Source organism: Pleurodeles waltl, chromosome 4_2 (assembly GCF_031143425.1).
Source record: "Pleurodeles waltl isolate 20211129_DDA chromosome 4_2, aPleWal1.hap1.20221129, whole genome shotgun sequence".
Lineage (NCBI taxonomy): Eukaryota > Metazoa > Chordata > Amphibia > Caudata > Salamandridae > Pleurodeles > Pleurodeles waltl.
The window spans coordinates 358,613,243-358,631,444 of NC_090443.1; the positions used below are offsets into that span (position 1 = coordinate 358,613,243).

Here is an 18,202-nt window from a genome sequence, read left to right on the forward strand (position 1 = left end):
TTATAAAAGATGTTTTATATGACCTGGTGAGGGAAAAAATTCCAATTTTGTTTTTACCCATTATAGTGCAACAGTTCCATAGGCTAACATAGGAAAACTTTATTTAATTATAACTATTGCTAGGAACGAGCTATAAGTATCATTCTTAGACTTAAAATAGTAGTTAGAATAGATCCAACAACTTGCCACTGCTAGATGTATTATAGCTATCACAGAAAAGAAGTTATAGAACTTGCTTTTCTGTTGAGCCAAAATCCATCCTTCCAGCAGATCTTCTCTGATTGGCCAGCCTCTGCCAGGCCGAGCCAAGCTGCCTTAATGGGGTACAAAGTGGCCTGCATTGAGATAAAGGGACGTCTGGTGGGTGGTGATCTGCAAGCTTTAAAGCAAAAGGCAGGAAGGGGGCTGGATAGCCAAAGTGGTCTTCAAAGGGGAAATGACACTCAGGACAGGACACAGGCTCACCCCCACTTTCTGCCACCCCAGCCAGATGGGAGCCCCAGTGATTAGATTAGCAGTGGGGCTGGAGGGGGAGTGTTAAGGGAAATTAGCCATACCACTGGGACAGCTTAACCAGATCTTAACCTCCAGGAGAAAGATTCTCCATCTTGTATTTTGGAAGAATAGTGCTTTCTGGGATTGATTTTTGCTATACTTTGCAGGAAGTGGTCACCCCAGATGGTGGCACCCTGCACCCAATTGGTCAGGGGTGCCCCCTGCCCACCAGCCCAGGAATACTGAATAAATATGGGAGACTTGCCCAGCAACTCAGATCATTGCCTGAAACTACAAAGAGAAGGGGGACTGCCCTGCTGGAACCCTAGTCTGCACTCTAGAGGTCTCTACTCTGTATGATTGCACTTGCTGCACACCGAGGAACTACAGGTCTAAGTACTACTGCCTTCCAGAAGTGACGGGGTGAACTCCCTGAAATAAACAGGTTAAAAGAACTTCACCTGCATCATCCCCACCAAGAGGAGCCCAGCTGACCACCTTCAGCTGGACATTTGAGGATTTGCCAGGTGTTTTCAAAACTCCAAAAGGTGAACAACCAGACGATGAGAGTCAAGCCACTGGTGTCCAACCACGACCCAGCCTGAATTTTAGGACTGCTCCAGAGCTTTTCAGGGTTTATGAGACTTCCAGGAGTTGACTGGGAGCTTGCGCTGAGCCAAGCCAATGACATTGCATCGAATCCCTGCCTGACGACAAGCCTCTCCCGAAGATGAGACAAAAAAACTCCAGAAAAACAACTAAGTCCAAAGGAAAACTTTGACAGAGGTTTCCCTCTTAGTGTATCTGAGTTGAGCTCCATCACGGTCAGCCTCAAATTGTGACTTGGTTCCAGTCAAGCGGAACTAGATGTCCTCAGTTGGCATTCTTGGTTTTCAGGCACTCAAAAGCACATTTTACATTTAATCTTAAAAAATTCATATCTCGGGTTCCCTACATTGGATGTTGTCATTTTGGAGTCATTTTTAAGATGAAAATAGTTCCTATTTTTATAAATTGGTTTGGATTTTTATTGTGTGTTGTGTCTTACTTATTTAATGTACTGGTGTTTTTAAATGCTTTACACACCTGTCTCCTAAGTTAAACCTGCCTGCTCATTGTCAGCTACTAAGGGTTGAGCAAGGGATTAAGTTACTGAGACCTAGACTGGATCTTATATTGTGATTGTGGCTGCATTACTATTGGTGAGTACCTACCTACTAATTAACCACCTTCCAACAATGAGGCTAACCCTTGTACTCAGTTATATACTGTGTCAGTCATAAATACCATTTAGAAAGTAAGGAAAGCACTAACAGAGTCTAGGAACCAGGACCAGATCGTGTGCCAGTCTGAGGATGTATGCACCTAATAGATTTATGGGCCCTGGTTTTGACATTATGATTTATCAATGCTTGCCAATTTTTGAAAAGGGCAGTAGGAGGAATCCTACTTGTTACCATCCCATATCTCTTCTGGATTCATCCGTAATGTTATTCAGCAAGGTTATATTGGATAGGCTGGAAACGTGGGTGCACAAACATTTTATACTTACAGACACATAGTATGGGTTCAGGAGGGGTATGGGTACTGTGGAACAATGTATCAGCTTGATCCTGCTTTTTGGTGAATATACTATAGTGAAGCCGGGACATTTGCACCTTTGCTCTATGGATCTAAGCAATGCTTTTGATCGTGTTAATCATGTTAATTTATGGGAAAATATTAAATCTCTGGCAGAGATAATCTCTATACTGGCTAGGTAATATGAAAGGGCAACAGCCAGAGCCCAATATGGACTCTATGGGGAGTGAATAGAGGGGTGAGGCAGGGGTGTGTGCTGGCCCCATTCATTTTTTCACTATATTTCAATGGGATCAACAAAATATTGCAGATCAGACATTCAGTTACACCTAGAATCGGAAGGAGGCAGATTCCAATCTTATTATATGCAGAGGATGCAGTGCTCTGATCCAGAAGTGAAAAGGGTCTACAGAGCTTGACCAATCTATTTACTGTTTACATGTAAGAAAATGGATATGAGAATAAACTTTAAAAAATCGTTTCCCATGATTTGTGGGCAAGGGAAACCCAAGATGTAACCCCATACAACAAATGGGAAACATATAAAGAGAGTGGATATGTTTTTGCATCTGGCTTTCCCATTTGCTGCAGCCAGTAGCTAGGGGCATTTGAAGTATGTTAGAAATTCACAGCTTATTAGCCTAAATGAGGCAGTGTTTAGATTTGCAAAAAAGTTAGGCAATAAGCCACTAAAGCAAATGCTGACAATCTATGAAAGCAAATTCCTCCCTCCAACTATATATGAAGCAGGTATATGGGGTACCTGTGATATTGGTGTTTTACAAATGCAAACAAATATCTTCTTGAAAAGCTTATTAGCTATTCCACAGTCTCTTTCGACAGGCTGGACATACCATATCTGGAAGACAATATCCATGTAAGGCCAATGCTCCTCTGGAATGCGATTTGGTCCAAGCCAGAAATTTTGCCCACAAACGAAATTGTCGAGGACTGTCTCAATCTAAAACATGCACAAACAATTCCATGGATGGCTTACAGATATTATTAATCTTGGGTCTGGTTTTGAAAACCCAAGTCTATTAGGTCCATTGAAGGAAGGGAAGTAAAATGCCTATTCTTGGATTGTAAAGAGAATAGAGGAAAATACAAGAAACAAAGAAATGTACAGTCCAGTTTTATATGTTATTTACACACGATGATGGTATTGCACAGTACATCTCTTTGACACGTAATGAAAGGCATAGTTATATTCTGACATGCTTTAGGTTGGGTCTAGTCCATCACATGATAGCATTCCTCAGTACGGTGTAAATGGCTGATTTGTCCATGTGATGGGAGGGCAAAACAATCAACCCTGCACTTTGCACTTTTTTTGTAGATTTTACATATATCCAGGGAAACTTTTAAAAAAATAATATTGTTAAACAAAAACTTTAGTGGTCATACCTCAGCTTTTTTGTATTTGTGCAAAATGGAAGATGTACAGGTATGTCATGAGAATCCTATGTTAATGATTCAGTCTATTATAGAAAATGTCTGAAGCATTTGAAGATTTTGAGCTATGAATTAGCTCTTTCTTCTACTTATGATTTTATACTGTCATTTTAACAATTTTAACATTTTTTGCACATACGCCTTTATGGTCTTTCTTATGAATTGAATAAAGCTATTTATTGATTGACTGATTAACACTCAGGATGACTGGAAGTATGTAGCAACGGAGGACAAACTATATGCGGGAGGGTTGGCTATATTAAGCAGCAAGGAAACGTAAATTATGCTACATTAAGAGGCACATTCATATTATTTCGCCATTTTGACACATTGATATGAAAGTGACCCCAACATATTCAAAATAGGAATGTTCTTTAAAACAATATACACATTAACCTAGGCTTTTGAAAAGGTTATTTACTAACAAATAATGATTTTGTCTTGCATGGAAAATCAAACATATTACATTATTAACACAGGGGTAAAGTTGTTTGTACTCAACAGGAAAGTCACCCACAGCTGTATTCTTCTTTTAATTCATTGTGTGCCTCTTTTAATCTCTTAAATACTGAGAAAAGCGAGAAAGTAGCCAAAATGTAGCTTTTTTAATGTTTAAATGTTGAAGAAAAGTATGTGTTTTCTTCTAAGAATGGCATCAACAAAAGGTTTTCTGTGCTAACATCACCCGCTTCACAGAATTCAGGAACAGACAGAGGGGTAAAACAGGCTTCTATTATACCTTAGTTTTTGTAGTTTTCTAAGTGGCAGTCAATTTCTTTATTTTTGTGGTTCCTACCTACTTGACATTTGTATTGGAAACAGAGGTGAAACCGATGGGTGAATTCAGAATGTTTCAAAATGTAGACAAAAATTTTAATCCAGCAAGGAGCCATTCAAGTTCAGAGCTCTTGGATTCCCAAAGAAAGGTATTGTTAACATTACGAACTAATGAAAATCAGTAGGACAAAGTAGAAACATGTCAGTGTTTTTATATGTATTTTTGGCCTGATGGCTGATCTACAAAAGTTAGTTAACATTACATCTACCAGCTTCTTCGGTTCACAGGGATATCTAAGGTTTTTGGTTGCCCAAAAGCATGCGATGCCCAGAACCAATCTAGACAGCCAGTGGAGTTAAGGGTGGTATGGCTAGTGTGGATACCACTACATTTTGCTATCCCAAAATGTCTTGCAAACTTAAAGCCTTCGATAAAATCATATGTTTTTCTCATATTTCTCTGAGGCAAACATTTCCAGAATCTGCAGAGATCGACAAAGTCATACCATTCAGTATACCCTCAATTCTCTCAATATCAAACGTACCACAAGTCTACAAACAGTACTCTGAGGCCTTTCCTCTTTCTACATGTGCTGCAGAATGCAAGGTGGGTTTGCGTGGCATGGTACTTGTCCATTAATGGCCTGCGCTGCCCTTTGTGTCACCTCGCATTATGTAAGGGAAATGCAAGCCCTTAATGAATCTGGTTCTTAGTGTTAGTTGCAAGACATTTGACTTTTGCTTAACACTCACAAAAAAAGCCTGAAAATGGTTGCAACTTTATTCAACCCATTTTTTTAATTCCAATTATCATGCCAACAGGTTTTACATAGTATGCCTTACTAAGTAATCTTAAATTTGTTAGAAACTCTCAAGTATTTCAAACATTTCTATACAGTGTGACAGTGCACACCATTGGTGACAGCCAATTTGCAAATCAGAAGAGCTTCACTACAGTATGAAGTCCCTGACGACATAAAAATGAGAAACAACCAGTGCTTTTTTACGTGTGACTTGGCATTCACGGTCCACAGTTAAACTTTACGAAAGTCTAAATACTGGGTTTGTAAGGTGCCAGCTTTGCATAGTTAAGAAACGTTCCCTTTGATGTAAGCAAGTTAACTACTATTTAAGTGATAATTACCAATAACAGTGCATAACCCTCTCATCTGATCTTCAGATCTAAATAATATGAATGAGACATGTTCTGTTTGTTTGATAAGAACCAGTGACCAGGAACAATCATGATTACTGAAGCTAAATACATTTACTCTTACTTTGAACCAGTGCTTCAATAAATGAACTAACTGCACTCTCTTCTCAGGCCATTTTCACATTTTGAAATGTTGGCAATACAGGAAAGTCATTAATAATTTTAGAAAACAATGATGCAAAGCATACCTTTTTTGTCTCGACACTCAACAATATAGCCATCAATTCCTCTGGATGAGTTTTTTGGGTAGCTCCATTCAAATGCAATCATTTGATCATCAGAAGCTCTTGGTATGCACCGGAGGCCCATGACGTCATCAGGCACTGTTATTGATTATCAATAAAAAACATTATACAACTGTTCTGCATTCAAAACGATCACACTAAACAGATGAGTAAGACGTAATTTTATATAAAAAATATGTTAGGATAACTATAGCATAGATTGATCTGTATTCAAAACTATCACGCCAAATAGATGTGTAAGACGTATTTTTACCTAAAATATATGTTAGCATAACTATAGTATAAATTTATAAACAACTTGTCCTAGGAATGCCCATGTAAATGCAGACAAAGAGCACTTCACAAATGTAGTGGCATGGGCAGTGCAGGGGCCTCCCTGCCCAGCACCCTCATAATGCGCACTGTCTGCTGTGTAGACAGTGTGCATTACGAGAGTGCTGGTGTCCCCTGTGGGTGGCAGCACTGCCCCTGGCTCGATTACGAGCCGGTGACAGTGCTGCCGCCACTTTCCACCAGGCTGACCGGCAGAGCGGGAAAGTCTTAATTAGGCCGGTTGGGAGTTTGGCGGACGGGTGTTCCCGTCTGTCAAACTCATTGTTGGGCTCTATGGCCCAGATTTACAAAACTGTCACCCAACGCAGCACAGCTGCCAAAAATGCTGTACTGTGTTGCGTGACAGGGATTGAACACAAAAGTGCCATATCTACAGAGAAATGGATCTCTCCTCCCCTCTCCCAGAACAGATTTTCAGTTTTGTGCACCACCCACACCTTTGTGCCATAGTGCAAGGGTGAGTGTGTGTGAGTCTATCATGGGTTGAGTACTGGAAGGACAGCCTTCCAGTACAAAATACTATACTTAGATTTCATTTAAAACTTTTCCTGCTTTGTATGTATGCTGCACAGTTCAGCATGCATGCAAAGTCGGAAAAAAAGGAGAAATAGAAACATTTCTTCTTTAATGCCTCTTTTCAAATATCGTTAACTTTTCGCACAAAACCCTGTCTACTATTGTTAGTAGATGGGGTTTTGGGTCAAAAGGCATGGGTGGTTGCTTGGGAACGCCCATGTACCACCCATGTAACGTCCTCTTGGTGCTATATAATGCAAAGTAGTGTTTTGCTCTGCGTTGCATTACGTTTAGGGTTCTTTACAGAGCAAAACAAGTTTTGCACTGGAAAGTAATTTAGGAAAAAACATTTTTTACTGGTTTGTGTAATTGTGTGACGCTAACCCAGTGCAAAATGTTTATAAATCTAATCCCTTGGGTTGTATCACATAAAGTGAACACTCGAAAGCTCGATGTTGAGGAGCTGGAGCGATGCTATTTTACCACGTTAGACCACATTGTCACAGGAACTTTCAAGGCCTGAGTTTCTTTTGGCTGGAAATGTGGCAACATTTGTTGTCATATCTAAAGTAAGAACAAAACACAACATAATAGCATGCACACAGCAACATAAAACACAATTAAAAAATAACATGGCATATCACAACAAAACAGTCAAAACAGAATGCCACAAGATAACCACAGTAAAACACAAAAAACTGCATTGCAATAAAACAGCACAAAAACACAACAGCACAAAGAAACAACAGAACATATCATCACAACAATAAAATGCCACACAACAAATGTGCACAAATGTCCTTGTCACACATTATCACCTCCAGAATCCTGTTTTCATACGTTTTCATTCATACAAGGTGTTTTGACCAGGCACTGCCTTTATCTTGCACCTTTGACATGAAATAGCAGCAGTCAAAAATGCTTTGCGATCCAGCTCCGGTGAAAATAGGTAGGGTTTTAATAATTTTACACCTACACTTTATAAACTGACAACTGCTTCAAAATGTATAAATTAACAAGCAATAAGTGGAAATGACTGTGAAGTTTAAAAAAGAAGGAGACAGCAGGCAAGTCTCTTCTGGGCCGTTAATTAGCCCTACTCATTGCACATAGTTTTTTGGCTTCACATTGCTACGCTTTGTTAAGTGCCTTGTGTCTATGGTTCTCTGTCTATTTCTTTCCTTACTGGGCCTTTATTGCATAAAGGCCCCCAGGAGTGACTTCTGCACCCCAAGGGCTCTTTGGTATTACAGAGTGGGCTTCAGATGCTCGTGTGACCCATATTATGATATAGATATTTCCGCAGGGCTGGAGCACATATAGGACTGGTGCTATCCTAAAGGGACCTTCCATCATTTGCAAAGGGGCATGTCCTTTTGCAACTGAGGGAAACACTTTGCCTGTGCTGTTTTATGGATGCGGATGCCGATGCAGAGGCAAAGAGGTCATCACATCAGGAGACAATTTGAATGAGTGCCACACAGAGGTGATGCACAGTCAGTGTGCCCACTAAGGATGCTCCTCTAGAGGAGCTAAGAGAGCCCCATGGACTCCTACCCCCCAAACATCTCCCTCAAGACAGGTGTAGTCAATGTCCCTGTTTGCATCCAGGGGACCTAATTAAAGGTGCACTGCAGAACAAATAAGGACAGTGCATCCTATCTATTATACAGCCCCCAGAATCCCAAAAATGTACAACCACAATGACTGCACTCAGAATCATCTCTCTTCGACAGATGTAGGAAAGATAATGCAAAACATGGCACTCAGATGCCTTGAACAAGCAACATAAAATCATTAAATGTCTTAATGAGTTGTTCTTCCCAGACACAGTTCTTCCCAGTCCTAATATCTCAACTTATCTGTGGTGGCTGCTGTTTGATGGCAGACAGAGGCTATTTTTCATGTCATTACCTGAAATTTCATTTCTATCTATTGCCCTTTATAACTAGGTTTATCATTTTTTCACAACCTCAGAGAGAGACTTGTCTGCCAATCCTGAAAAAGTTTTCCCCTTAAGAGCCACTTCCAGTTACAATCATTATGTGACTATGCAGAATCATCTAGTTGTCTTGATGAGTTGAAGCTATTTTTCTCTTCACAGTGGCACTGAATTAATACTGATGTCAATTTTGGGATATTTAAGGAAGATAGTGGAGTCCACTGGGAAATTTTCCCTTCTGGGCCGTTTTTAATACCCTTAATTCTTGTAAAGGAGTATGTTCTTCCAGAAACTTGTATTACAACTGTAAACTTCCAACAGTGTATGGTGAAGATCCAAGACTAGAGGGGGGGGCGTGGCCAGCAGCCGATGGAGCCGCACGCGTAGCGCAGAGCTCCGGGCAGCGACCACCGGGCCCGGAAATATCCTGCATGAAAACAGCTTTTAATCACCTACCTGAACGCCGCTCAGCAAATCGGAACATCCAGAGCACCGATCACGCCGATGGCCCGTAAAAATAAGACCAAAATCGAAAAGTCAATCTTGGACCGGAAGAACAAGATGGCGGCCGTGAGTCCACGATAGAATGGAATAGAGGTCCCAGCATGAGATACTGTCCGAATAGAGCTGCACCGGACAGGACCCGGAAGCCCCAACAAGTACATACCCCTTCACTCCCCCCCTACCTCTGTGCAAGAAACAGGAAAGAAGGAAAAATCAATACACCAAGAATACCGATGGTGGGGCGGGACACAGATTGAAACGGGGAACAGGTCTTCACGACTCTGAGAGACCTAAGGGGTCTGTGAACACCACAGCGCCGCTATCTCCTACAGATCTGGAGTACTGGGGAGCAGCAAAGACCACAGGATATAATCACCCGGGCAGAGAGGCAAACTTACCAGAACAGTAGCCTATGTCCAATACTTGGAGGGCTAAATGGAACAAACAGAACGAATCTGCACATGAGGAGGGATCATACCAACTAACTAATAAGAAACGTGATCCTTAAGCTACTACCAACTGGAAGTTCTCACTTCAAAAGGTTAGAGTCAGAACTGCCAACAGACCCAGAGCTCTGATACATAAAATCCTTACTAATAACAATTAATCTACCAAGTATCGCAAAATGGGTAAATCCAAGAGACGGGAAGGACCGGAACAAGACGACGCAAACACGGTTAACCCCCCGTCGCGAACACACATTGGGGGGGGCGAACACTGACTCACCCTCCACAGAAACCACGCTGGACACAATACTACTTGCAATCCAAGACTCCCGTGAGGCCCTTGACCAATAATTAGACTCTCTGACGGTGGACCTCTCACTACTAAGAGGCAACCATAGAAAGTTAACAGACAGAGTGAGCTTGAATGAGAGAACACTGGAACAGCTGACCCCGGGTCATAAAGTCCTCACAACTGACCTGAACGAACTTACCTCCCGAGTGTGACTATTGGTAAACAGAGCCGAAGATGCGGAAAACCGCACCCGGAGAAGCAATATCCGCATAGTGGGTCTCCCTGAAAAATCAGAGCACGGAGCAGACTGCATGGAGTAATTTCTTGAGAACTGGGTGAAACAAACAGTTGCGCCGGAGGGTCTGTCCCCCTTTTTCGCCATTGAAAGAGCACATAGAGTACCAACTAGACCTCCCCCCACCGGGAACGGGGCCAAGACCTGTAGTCGCAAAATTACTACATTTCAAAGATAGAGACTACATCCTCACGCAAGCGAGACTCAAGGGGGAAATAATGTTCGACAATCAACGGATAATGCTCTTCCCAGATTTTACCAGGGAAACACAGAGGCAGAGAGCCTCCTTTAAAGATGCCAAAAAACAACTCCGTGACATGGGAATCCAATACGCCATGCTTTACCCAGCTAAGTTGAGAGTGGCACATGAAGACAGAACTCATTTCTTTACATCGCCCCAACTGGTATGGGACTGGCTGGAGTCGCTGAAGCAGTCGCTTTCTACTTCACAGAAAAAAGCCTAGAGGACGACCAAAAAACAACGGACTGGGGTGCACAGACGCGGATCGGGGTAGGCCCCTCTAGATCACCAGTCATCAAAAGAGAGGCAGGAAGCAGTGACCAGGGTGGCTTTGTTGAGTGGAGGATACTTGACCATTGCCAGATCATCGGAATCACTCTCGGATCATGACTCCGACTCGGGTAACACATCAATCTCCTTCCAAAGCACATCCGTTAGTATGCCAAAAGTAACTCCAAGGTCATCGGAGGATCTTATGTGAACATCTTGTTCCGAAACATCAAGACCACCGGAAGACAATTAACCCATGCCTCGTTGGATATGTGAAAACATTGTGAGAACTAAGCAGGAAGTGTGGGAGCCCGTAATATGTGCAACACATATCTGATGGTTCATCTCTGCAAGTTGCTGCACTGTGAAAAGGGCCTAATGCCAGGTGCTAAGGAACACTCGACTAAATATGGTAAAGGGCAATGGTATAAAGTGACAATGGACTGTGCAATAATGTGGGCAAGCCTGGATACAGGCTCTTGGTTTCTGGTACACTGCCTTACCCAACTGTTGTTAGACCTAAATTTTATAGTTTGGACGGGGATAGTTTTAAATGCCGATCCTGGGGAAGGGAGGGGGGGAATTGGGGAAGTAGTTTGATGAGAAGTAAGGGGTCGGCATCCAGCACCAATATGTTAAGTACTCTTTACTGTATAGAAACACGGAGTAGAGGGAATTTCTGGTTAACATGGGTAGAAGTACAGACTATGACTCTCTATGATTGCATAATATGGATTCCTCCCTGAAATACAAGATTGCCACATGGAATGTTAGAGGCTTGAATAGTATGGGTAAAAGATATAACATTTACAATCAGCTCAAAAGGAGAGGTGTCCACATAGCCATACTGCAGGAAACCCACTTGCTGGAACAAGAAGTCAGGGCTTTAGAGAAACGCTCGCGCGGCCAGGTGTTTGCGACAACCTATTGAGCCTTCACTAGGGGAGTACTAATTTGGATACGCCCTGGGGTCCCATTCCAAAAAACCCAAGGAATTCTAGATAAAGAAGGTCGATATGTCCTGATCAATGGGAGGCTGGCAGGCAGAGATATTACAATAGGAGGGATATATGCTCCAAACCAAGAACAAGGAACTTTCCTTACTAAGCTTTCGAGAGAACTCAGCTCTAACTTCACTCAAGCTACTCTAATAGGAGGAGACTTTAACTGCATAGCAGACCCCACCTTAGATAGATCTCACCTACACATAGCAGACCCCACCTTAGATAGATCTCACCCACCCCTACCTAGATCACCAACCATTAAGACAGCTAGACTATTCACTGAATGGCAACGTCAATGGGGATTTAGCGACTGTTGGAGACATGTCCACTCTACTGCTAAGGACTATTCATTCTATTCTACAGTTCATGACTTACATGTCCGCCTAGACACAATCCTAGCTTCCCCCGAGATACTAAGCGTAGTGGGAACTGCTGAATACCTATGTCGTACTCTCTCAGACCATAACCCGTTACTGATCTCACTGACCTGGAGGAGGGAAAAAGCTTGCATTCCGACCTGGCGACTCAGAGCGGAGATGTTAGAAGATGAGGCATTCAAATGCTCTATGTCCGGATCCATTGAGGACTTTTTTACCCTCAATAAAGGAACAGCATCTACTAGGGCGATAGAATGGGAGACCTTTAAGTCTGTAGTTAGAGGGAAATGTATAGCAGACAATATTGGGGTACGCAGATCATTGGAACTAGATATCCTAAAATATGAAGAAACCCTTAGAGGCTTAGAGTGCCAGAGACCAGATCACCCTGAAGTAGCCCCTGATATCACAACCGATAAGGAAAAAGTGGCAGAATCCATGGAAAAACTATGCAAGTTCGACTATAAGAAATACCTAGACAGACAACATGCAGAGGGGGACAAAGCGAGCTCACTTTTGGCGTGGATGGCTGCTCCACCGAGACAGCAATCCGTGATAATGGAAATAGAGGACGTAGATGGGGGCCATTTATACGAACAGAAGACAATTAACCAAAGATTTGCAAATTACTATGCCCAACTGTATGCCCCTCCCCCAGAGATGTTGACCCCTACTCAAGTGGAGACCTTAGAAGACCTTGATCTCCCCCACCTAGAAGAGGGAGAAGCGGTAACCCTAGCTGAACCAATCTCGATAACTGAAATTAGGGCCACAGTACAAAATATGGCTAGGGGGAAGGTACCCGGAGCAGATGGACTTCCAGTGGAGTTTTACAGTGTGTTTCTGGAACAACTAGCTCAACATTTATGTAACCTGTACGCAGAGGCAAAAGAAAAGAGCGCCCTCCCTCAATCCACTAATGAGGCAATTATGATTCCCCTTTTGAAACCTGATAAACCAACGAGAGATGTACGCTCATATCGCCCTCATGTTAAATCTCGATTATAAAATACTTAGCAAAATACTAGCTTCCAGACTGTTACCCTTTATGACAAAGCTGATACACAAAGATCAATCCGGATTCATCCCACAGCGCAGCACCGCACAGAACATACGGAGACTAGTATCCATTAATCAATCGTGGTCTCCAACCCTACAACAGGCAGCGATCATCTCAGTAGATATAGAGAAGGCTTTCAACAGCCTTCGATGGGACTACCTTGAAAAAGTATTGCTGAAACTAGGTCTTGGACTTGAATTCGTGAAGTGGACGCAGTTACTCTACAACTCTACACAAAGCCTACAGCGCGTGTCCTAACGGGTGGAACAATCTCAGACCCATACCAAATTGGTAGAGTCACCAGACAAGGCTGCCCCTTATCACCCTTACTCTTCGCAATTGCAGTGGAACCGCTGGCTAGAATGGCTAGATCAGGGATGTACTTTGAAGGACTCCAGGTAGGAGCACAGAGGCATCACATCGCACTACATGCAGATAATATTCTAATCTTCCTTGGAGACAGGAACACTGAACTACCCGGAGCTATAGCCATGCTGGAAAGCTTCGGTGGAGCTTCAGGCCTCAAAATAAACTGGCAGAAGTCATCCACTTTTCCATTCGATGACTCATACAAGAGGACTCCTCTGGACCCCCACTACATTTCGCTACTTAGGCATTAACATTTATCATAAACCCACAGACCTACTGGAGGGAAACATACACACAGCAATTAGGAAACTGAAGACCGACATACAGTTTTGGGGGACGCTCCCATTGGCGGTTATGGGGAGAGTAGCACTATTTAAAATGATAGTGCTCCCAAGATTTTTGTATTTTTTCTCTCCTATACCTCTTATCATACCTAAATCAGTATTTAATAACCTTAACTCCATCATGTCTAGCTTTATATGGGGGACAGGTAGACATAGATTAGCTCTGAACACTCTTAAGAGGCCCACTCTGGAGGGAGGGCTGGCAGCTCCTGATATGGAAACCTATTATTGGGCGGGCCAACTGCAATGGTTAGGAAGATTCCTAAATGAAGACTCAACGGTCCAGGAACTACCAAACAGTTCTAAGACACTTCCCCATACTCTATTGGGAGTATTGCTGACCCCGGGAGGGAAAAAAAATATCATTGCCCCCGGAATGGCAGGCGGTTAAATTTACTTGGGAGAGAAATCTTAGACGCTCTCACACGAGCATCCCCTATGCCTCCCGACCTACCAGTGTCAGACTTATTAAAACTGACAGGGGGACAGGCCCTAACTGGTCTCAAGAAACTAGCCAGGTATAATATCACCACACTGGGAGACCTATATCATAATGGGCAGCTAAGTACCTTTGCAGAACTACAAGAGCACTTTGAAATTCCTTCGGGGCATTCATAACACATTACAGCGATAACTAGGATTATCAAGAGAACTTGGAAGATGAGAATACAAGAACCATCTATACATGAGGGCTGCAGAGTTATTTGTTCTTGAGGGGAAGATAGGGGGCTGGTTTCCGTACTTTACAAGGCACTACACAAAGACACATTCATCCCACTAAATAATCTTAGACTGAAATGGCAATCAGAGTTGGGGATCCCAATAGAAGTGCAAAGATGGGACAGAATCATGTCACATATATACCCTGCAACAAGGAATGCTCGCTTCAAATTAATAAATATTTATAACTACCATAGAGCTTACCTCACCCCCCGCAGAATTTCAAAGATGTATACCTCTAGTGGGGGTGTTTGCCCCAGATGCACGGAGACAGAGGCAGGTCTAGAACACATGCTTTGGAACTGCCAGCAGATAATACCTTACTGGGAGGAAGAATTCAAAAAATTTGAAACGATCACAGATCGTAAACTTCAGCTTTCCCCACTGACCGCATTACTAGGGGACTTTCCCCGTCCATCTGCCAAAAAAACAACTAACAAATTCATTGATTTAGCATTACTTCTAGCTAGAAGAGAAATCACAAGCCACTGGAAAGCAGCTGAAGGACCTCAATTACAAAGATGGCTGAATACGCTATTAAAATGGGCGGAAGTGGAGGGGCATATTCTACATCGAGAAGCTGCTCAGGGAAGGGGATCCAGGGACACGGCAAGCCAATGGGACATTATTGTGGATAGCCTTAAGCACCCAGATGACCCAGAGTCGGACGACTCGCAAAACATATCCGGCCTGAGCTCGGATGAAACCTCTAATATATGACGAAAAGTAGATAATAACCGTAGAGAAATTGTTTTACTGTACAGTATTCATTCTATAAAACAGAAAGGATGTAATTGTTTGCTGGATGCGGGGGTGGGAATGGGAGGAAAGGTAGGGGTAAAGTTCACATTGTAGAAGTGAGATGTGTTTATGCTTGGTTGAAAATCAATAAAAGATATTTAAAAAAAAAAAAAAAAAAAGAGGTCCAAGACTAGATGAATAGCAGTTGCTTGAAACTCATAATGGAGAAGATAAAAATTATGATTAAGGTAATACAGTATGGGTAATTTAAAGTCATTGGGAACTGTACACTACAGGCATAAATTGGTGCTGTAGCATCTTTCTGCGCCTGTCATTTGAACATTCTTCATCCTGTTAACTCTCATGTGCCTCAAAAACTGCTTTGGCTGCTGTCCCTAACTGTGGGAACTCTATCAGTGGCTTCTTTGTTACTATCTAGATAATATTCAGACAGGCAAAAATCAGGTAATGATCATGTATTAAGCAATCATAAATTTAATCTATTCTACTTCTCTAATAAATATCTCTAGTGGCGCCTGGATCTGGTAAGAATCCTGTTTAAGACTGTCAGTACATCCCAATCATGGTCGAAGTCTTTCATTTTGATGCTAAAACTCCAGGCCCACTCTGAGTTGTGAATTCTACACTGTGCACACTATTGCCACATGAACAGATTGGGGAAAAGTATAGGTATAGTGCTGACAGTACTCATGAAGTCCTGCTAATTGTGTTTTGTACTTAGTCAACAACCAGGTCATCTATCATGACTGGTTCAAAATATTACTTTCCTCTTTATCAAAGTCTACAACCAGCTTTACTGCAGAAGACCTCAAAAACTTGAGGAGTATCTCAGCAAAATAGTTTCATGTGAGGGTAGATTCTAGGCTAATCCAGCTCTTATTTGCCTCTCTTCCTCAAACACCCAAATTCAACCATAATTGTCCATATATACTTCCTAAACTTTATATTTCTGTACACAAGCACGAAGTCAGACAATAGCATTCACGCATCTGTCTTTTGTTTGTACCATTAGAAGTCTTAAGAAGTTGAATAGAATCAAAGTGAAATCCCTTCCTTACCAAGATGCAATCTTGCCCTCCTCAGTCATACAATGGCCCTCTATATTTTGGAGAAAATCATGTAACTCTTAGAAAGTTTTCACATCATCAATTTTTTAGGCTTAGCTCACGCAATAAGAGGATGAGAGGGTTTTTTGACTCTATTATTCTATCCACTTGTAGTGGTTGCAGCTGGGCCTTCACAAATAGAACTCAACACACAGCCTGTCCTATTGTACATACACCATGCATTGACAGTGATGTGGCATGTGTGTTTCCACGCTGCACTCGCTGAACCACGGAACAGAAAATCCAGATAGATTTTCAGAATGACCAGAATAATGCTACACAGTTCCACTCAAATGTATGTGTTTTTCATTGCAATTGTAAGCATCCGGAAAACCTAACTCGATTCACCTATTGGGTGGGTCAGAAGCAAGATCTTCTTGTCCACCTTTGATTTGTGTTCTTGCAGGTTTCCTATGTATGTTTCTATCTTGTTTATTCCCTATAGCAACCTTTCGTGTTAGGTTCTTCTGCAGGTCAATGCTACATTAAGGCTTAGGTACAAAGCTCTGCTGCCTTATGGAGCGATCAAGGGGTGCCAAATTGCAAAACCTCACCCAGCAGGCAAGTGACTCCCTTCCCTCCTAGGCCATCCCATATGACCTCCATACCCTCCCCCTCAGTTTCCTTTAATGAACGGGGTACTCAATTTGGATCTTAAACAGCTGCAGTTTTTATTAACTTCACAAATTCAAAGACACAAATGCAAACATGCATTCATATTAGAAAAGTTCAATGCCATGTCAGGTCTCTGCCCCTTCAGTTCTTGTGCTGTTGTAAGCCACTGCTCACCAATGTTCTTGCACAGCCTATTCTCATGAGGGGCCTTTTAGACAGCTTTCCAGTGGCTAGGCTTCTCTTGTTACCTATCGCAGTGAGTGGCTCCTTGGCCTTACCTGGACTGTAAGTGCCGTGTCTGCCTGCTGCTAACTGTCTTTGTTGGCCTGTCACTGCACCCATGTGACCCTGCCGTAAGGCATCCCAGGGACACTCCCTGAGCAGCTCCTGCCTTTTATGTTACAGTGTTACCCGTCCAGCTATGTCTTACCGCCACGCTCCCCGTGGTTACTCAACTGCAAGCAGCTACCCTCTTCTTGATTGTCCTATTGGAAACCTATCTGCTCTAAAGTGCCTAGTACTTTCAACAGAAACATTTTGATGCCCTGCCCCGTCAAGTGGACGCCGTCCCCCTCATAAAACCCTGGTGTCTTCAGGTTGATAAACCCATGCCTAATGAAACCCCAAAAGTTGGCCTGCACACTTTGGACATAGAAATATTGAGTTTCCGCCTGGATCTTTCTACTGCCCTGTGGTCTCAAGCCCCCCTCCAACTTGGTCTCCCTGTCACTTCGGACCATAGAGAATCTGCTGGACGACACATTCTGGCCATGACTGTGAGCCCTGATGCTATTGTCCCTACCAAGGCAGGTTAAATCATTCCCCCCTAAGTGTATGATCACAACGTCCGGCCTGCATTCCAGTTGGAGCACACTGTGCACGGTGGGGATGAGCTGTGCCCATTGCATTCCAGGCTGACCAAACCATGACACAATGGTGTCTTTCAACCCCAGCTCCTCAAACTTCTTCTGCGCGGCCCAGTGCTGTGCCCTTGATATATATGAGTGACTCATAATCCATATTTTGTGCTTGTCTCCGGCGAGTCCTGTAGTGGAACAAAAGAAAAAGGAGAGAGACAGTTGGGGGGGGGTTAAACTAGTGGGGCCACTGGCCTGATGTACCCCCTAAAAGCCCCTGATGCCCAGCAACCCAATCCCTTGATCCGATCCTCACTGAGACCATTTGCTACCGTTGTTGTAGCTGCGCTTATGCGGAAGGAGTGTGTCCTGAACCTCCCTGG

At 42.8% G+C, this 18,202-nt stretch overlaps 1 protein-coding gene across 4 annotated transcripts in view; it reads right to left on the reverse strand.

Annotated features, from left to right (window-relative positions):
• PTPRC (protein tyrosine phosphatase receptor type C) overlaps positions 1-18,202 on the reverse strand; it is a 536,505-nt gene that overhangs the window by 245,057 nt on the left and 273,246 nt on the right. For all 4 annotated transcript variants that reach the window (XM_069231438.1, XM_069231436.1, XM_069231437.1 and 1 more), the window contains one exon: positions 5,710-5,844. In XM_069231438.1, coding sequence (XP_069087539.1) covers positions 5,710-5,844 — 135 coding nt within the window. The remainder of the gene's footprint in view (positions 1-5,709; positions 5,845-18,202) is intronic.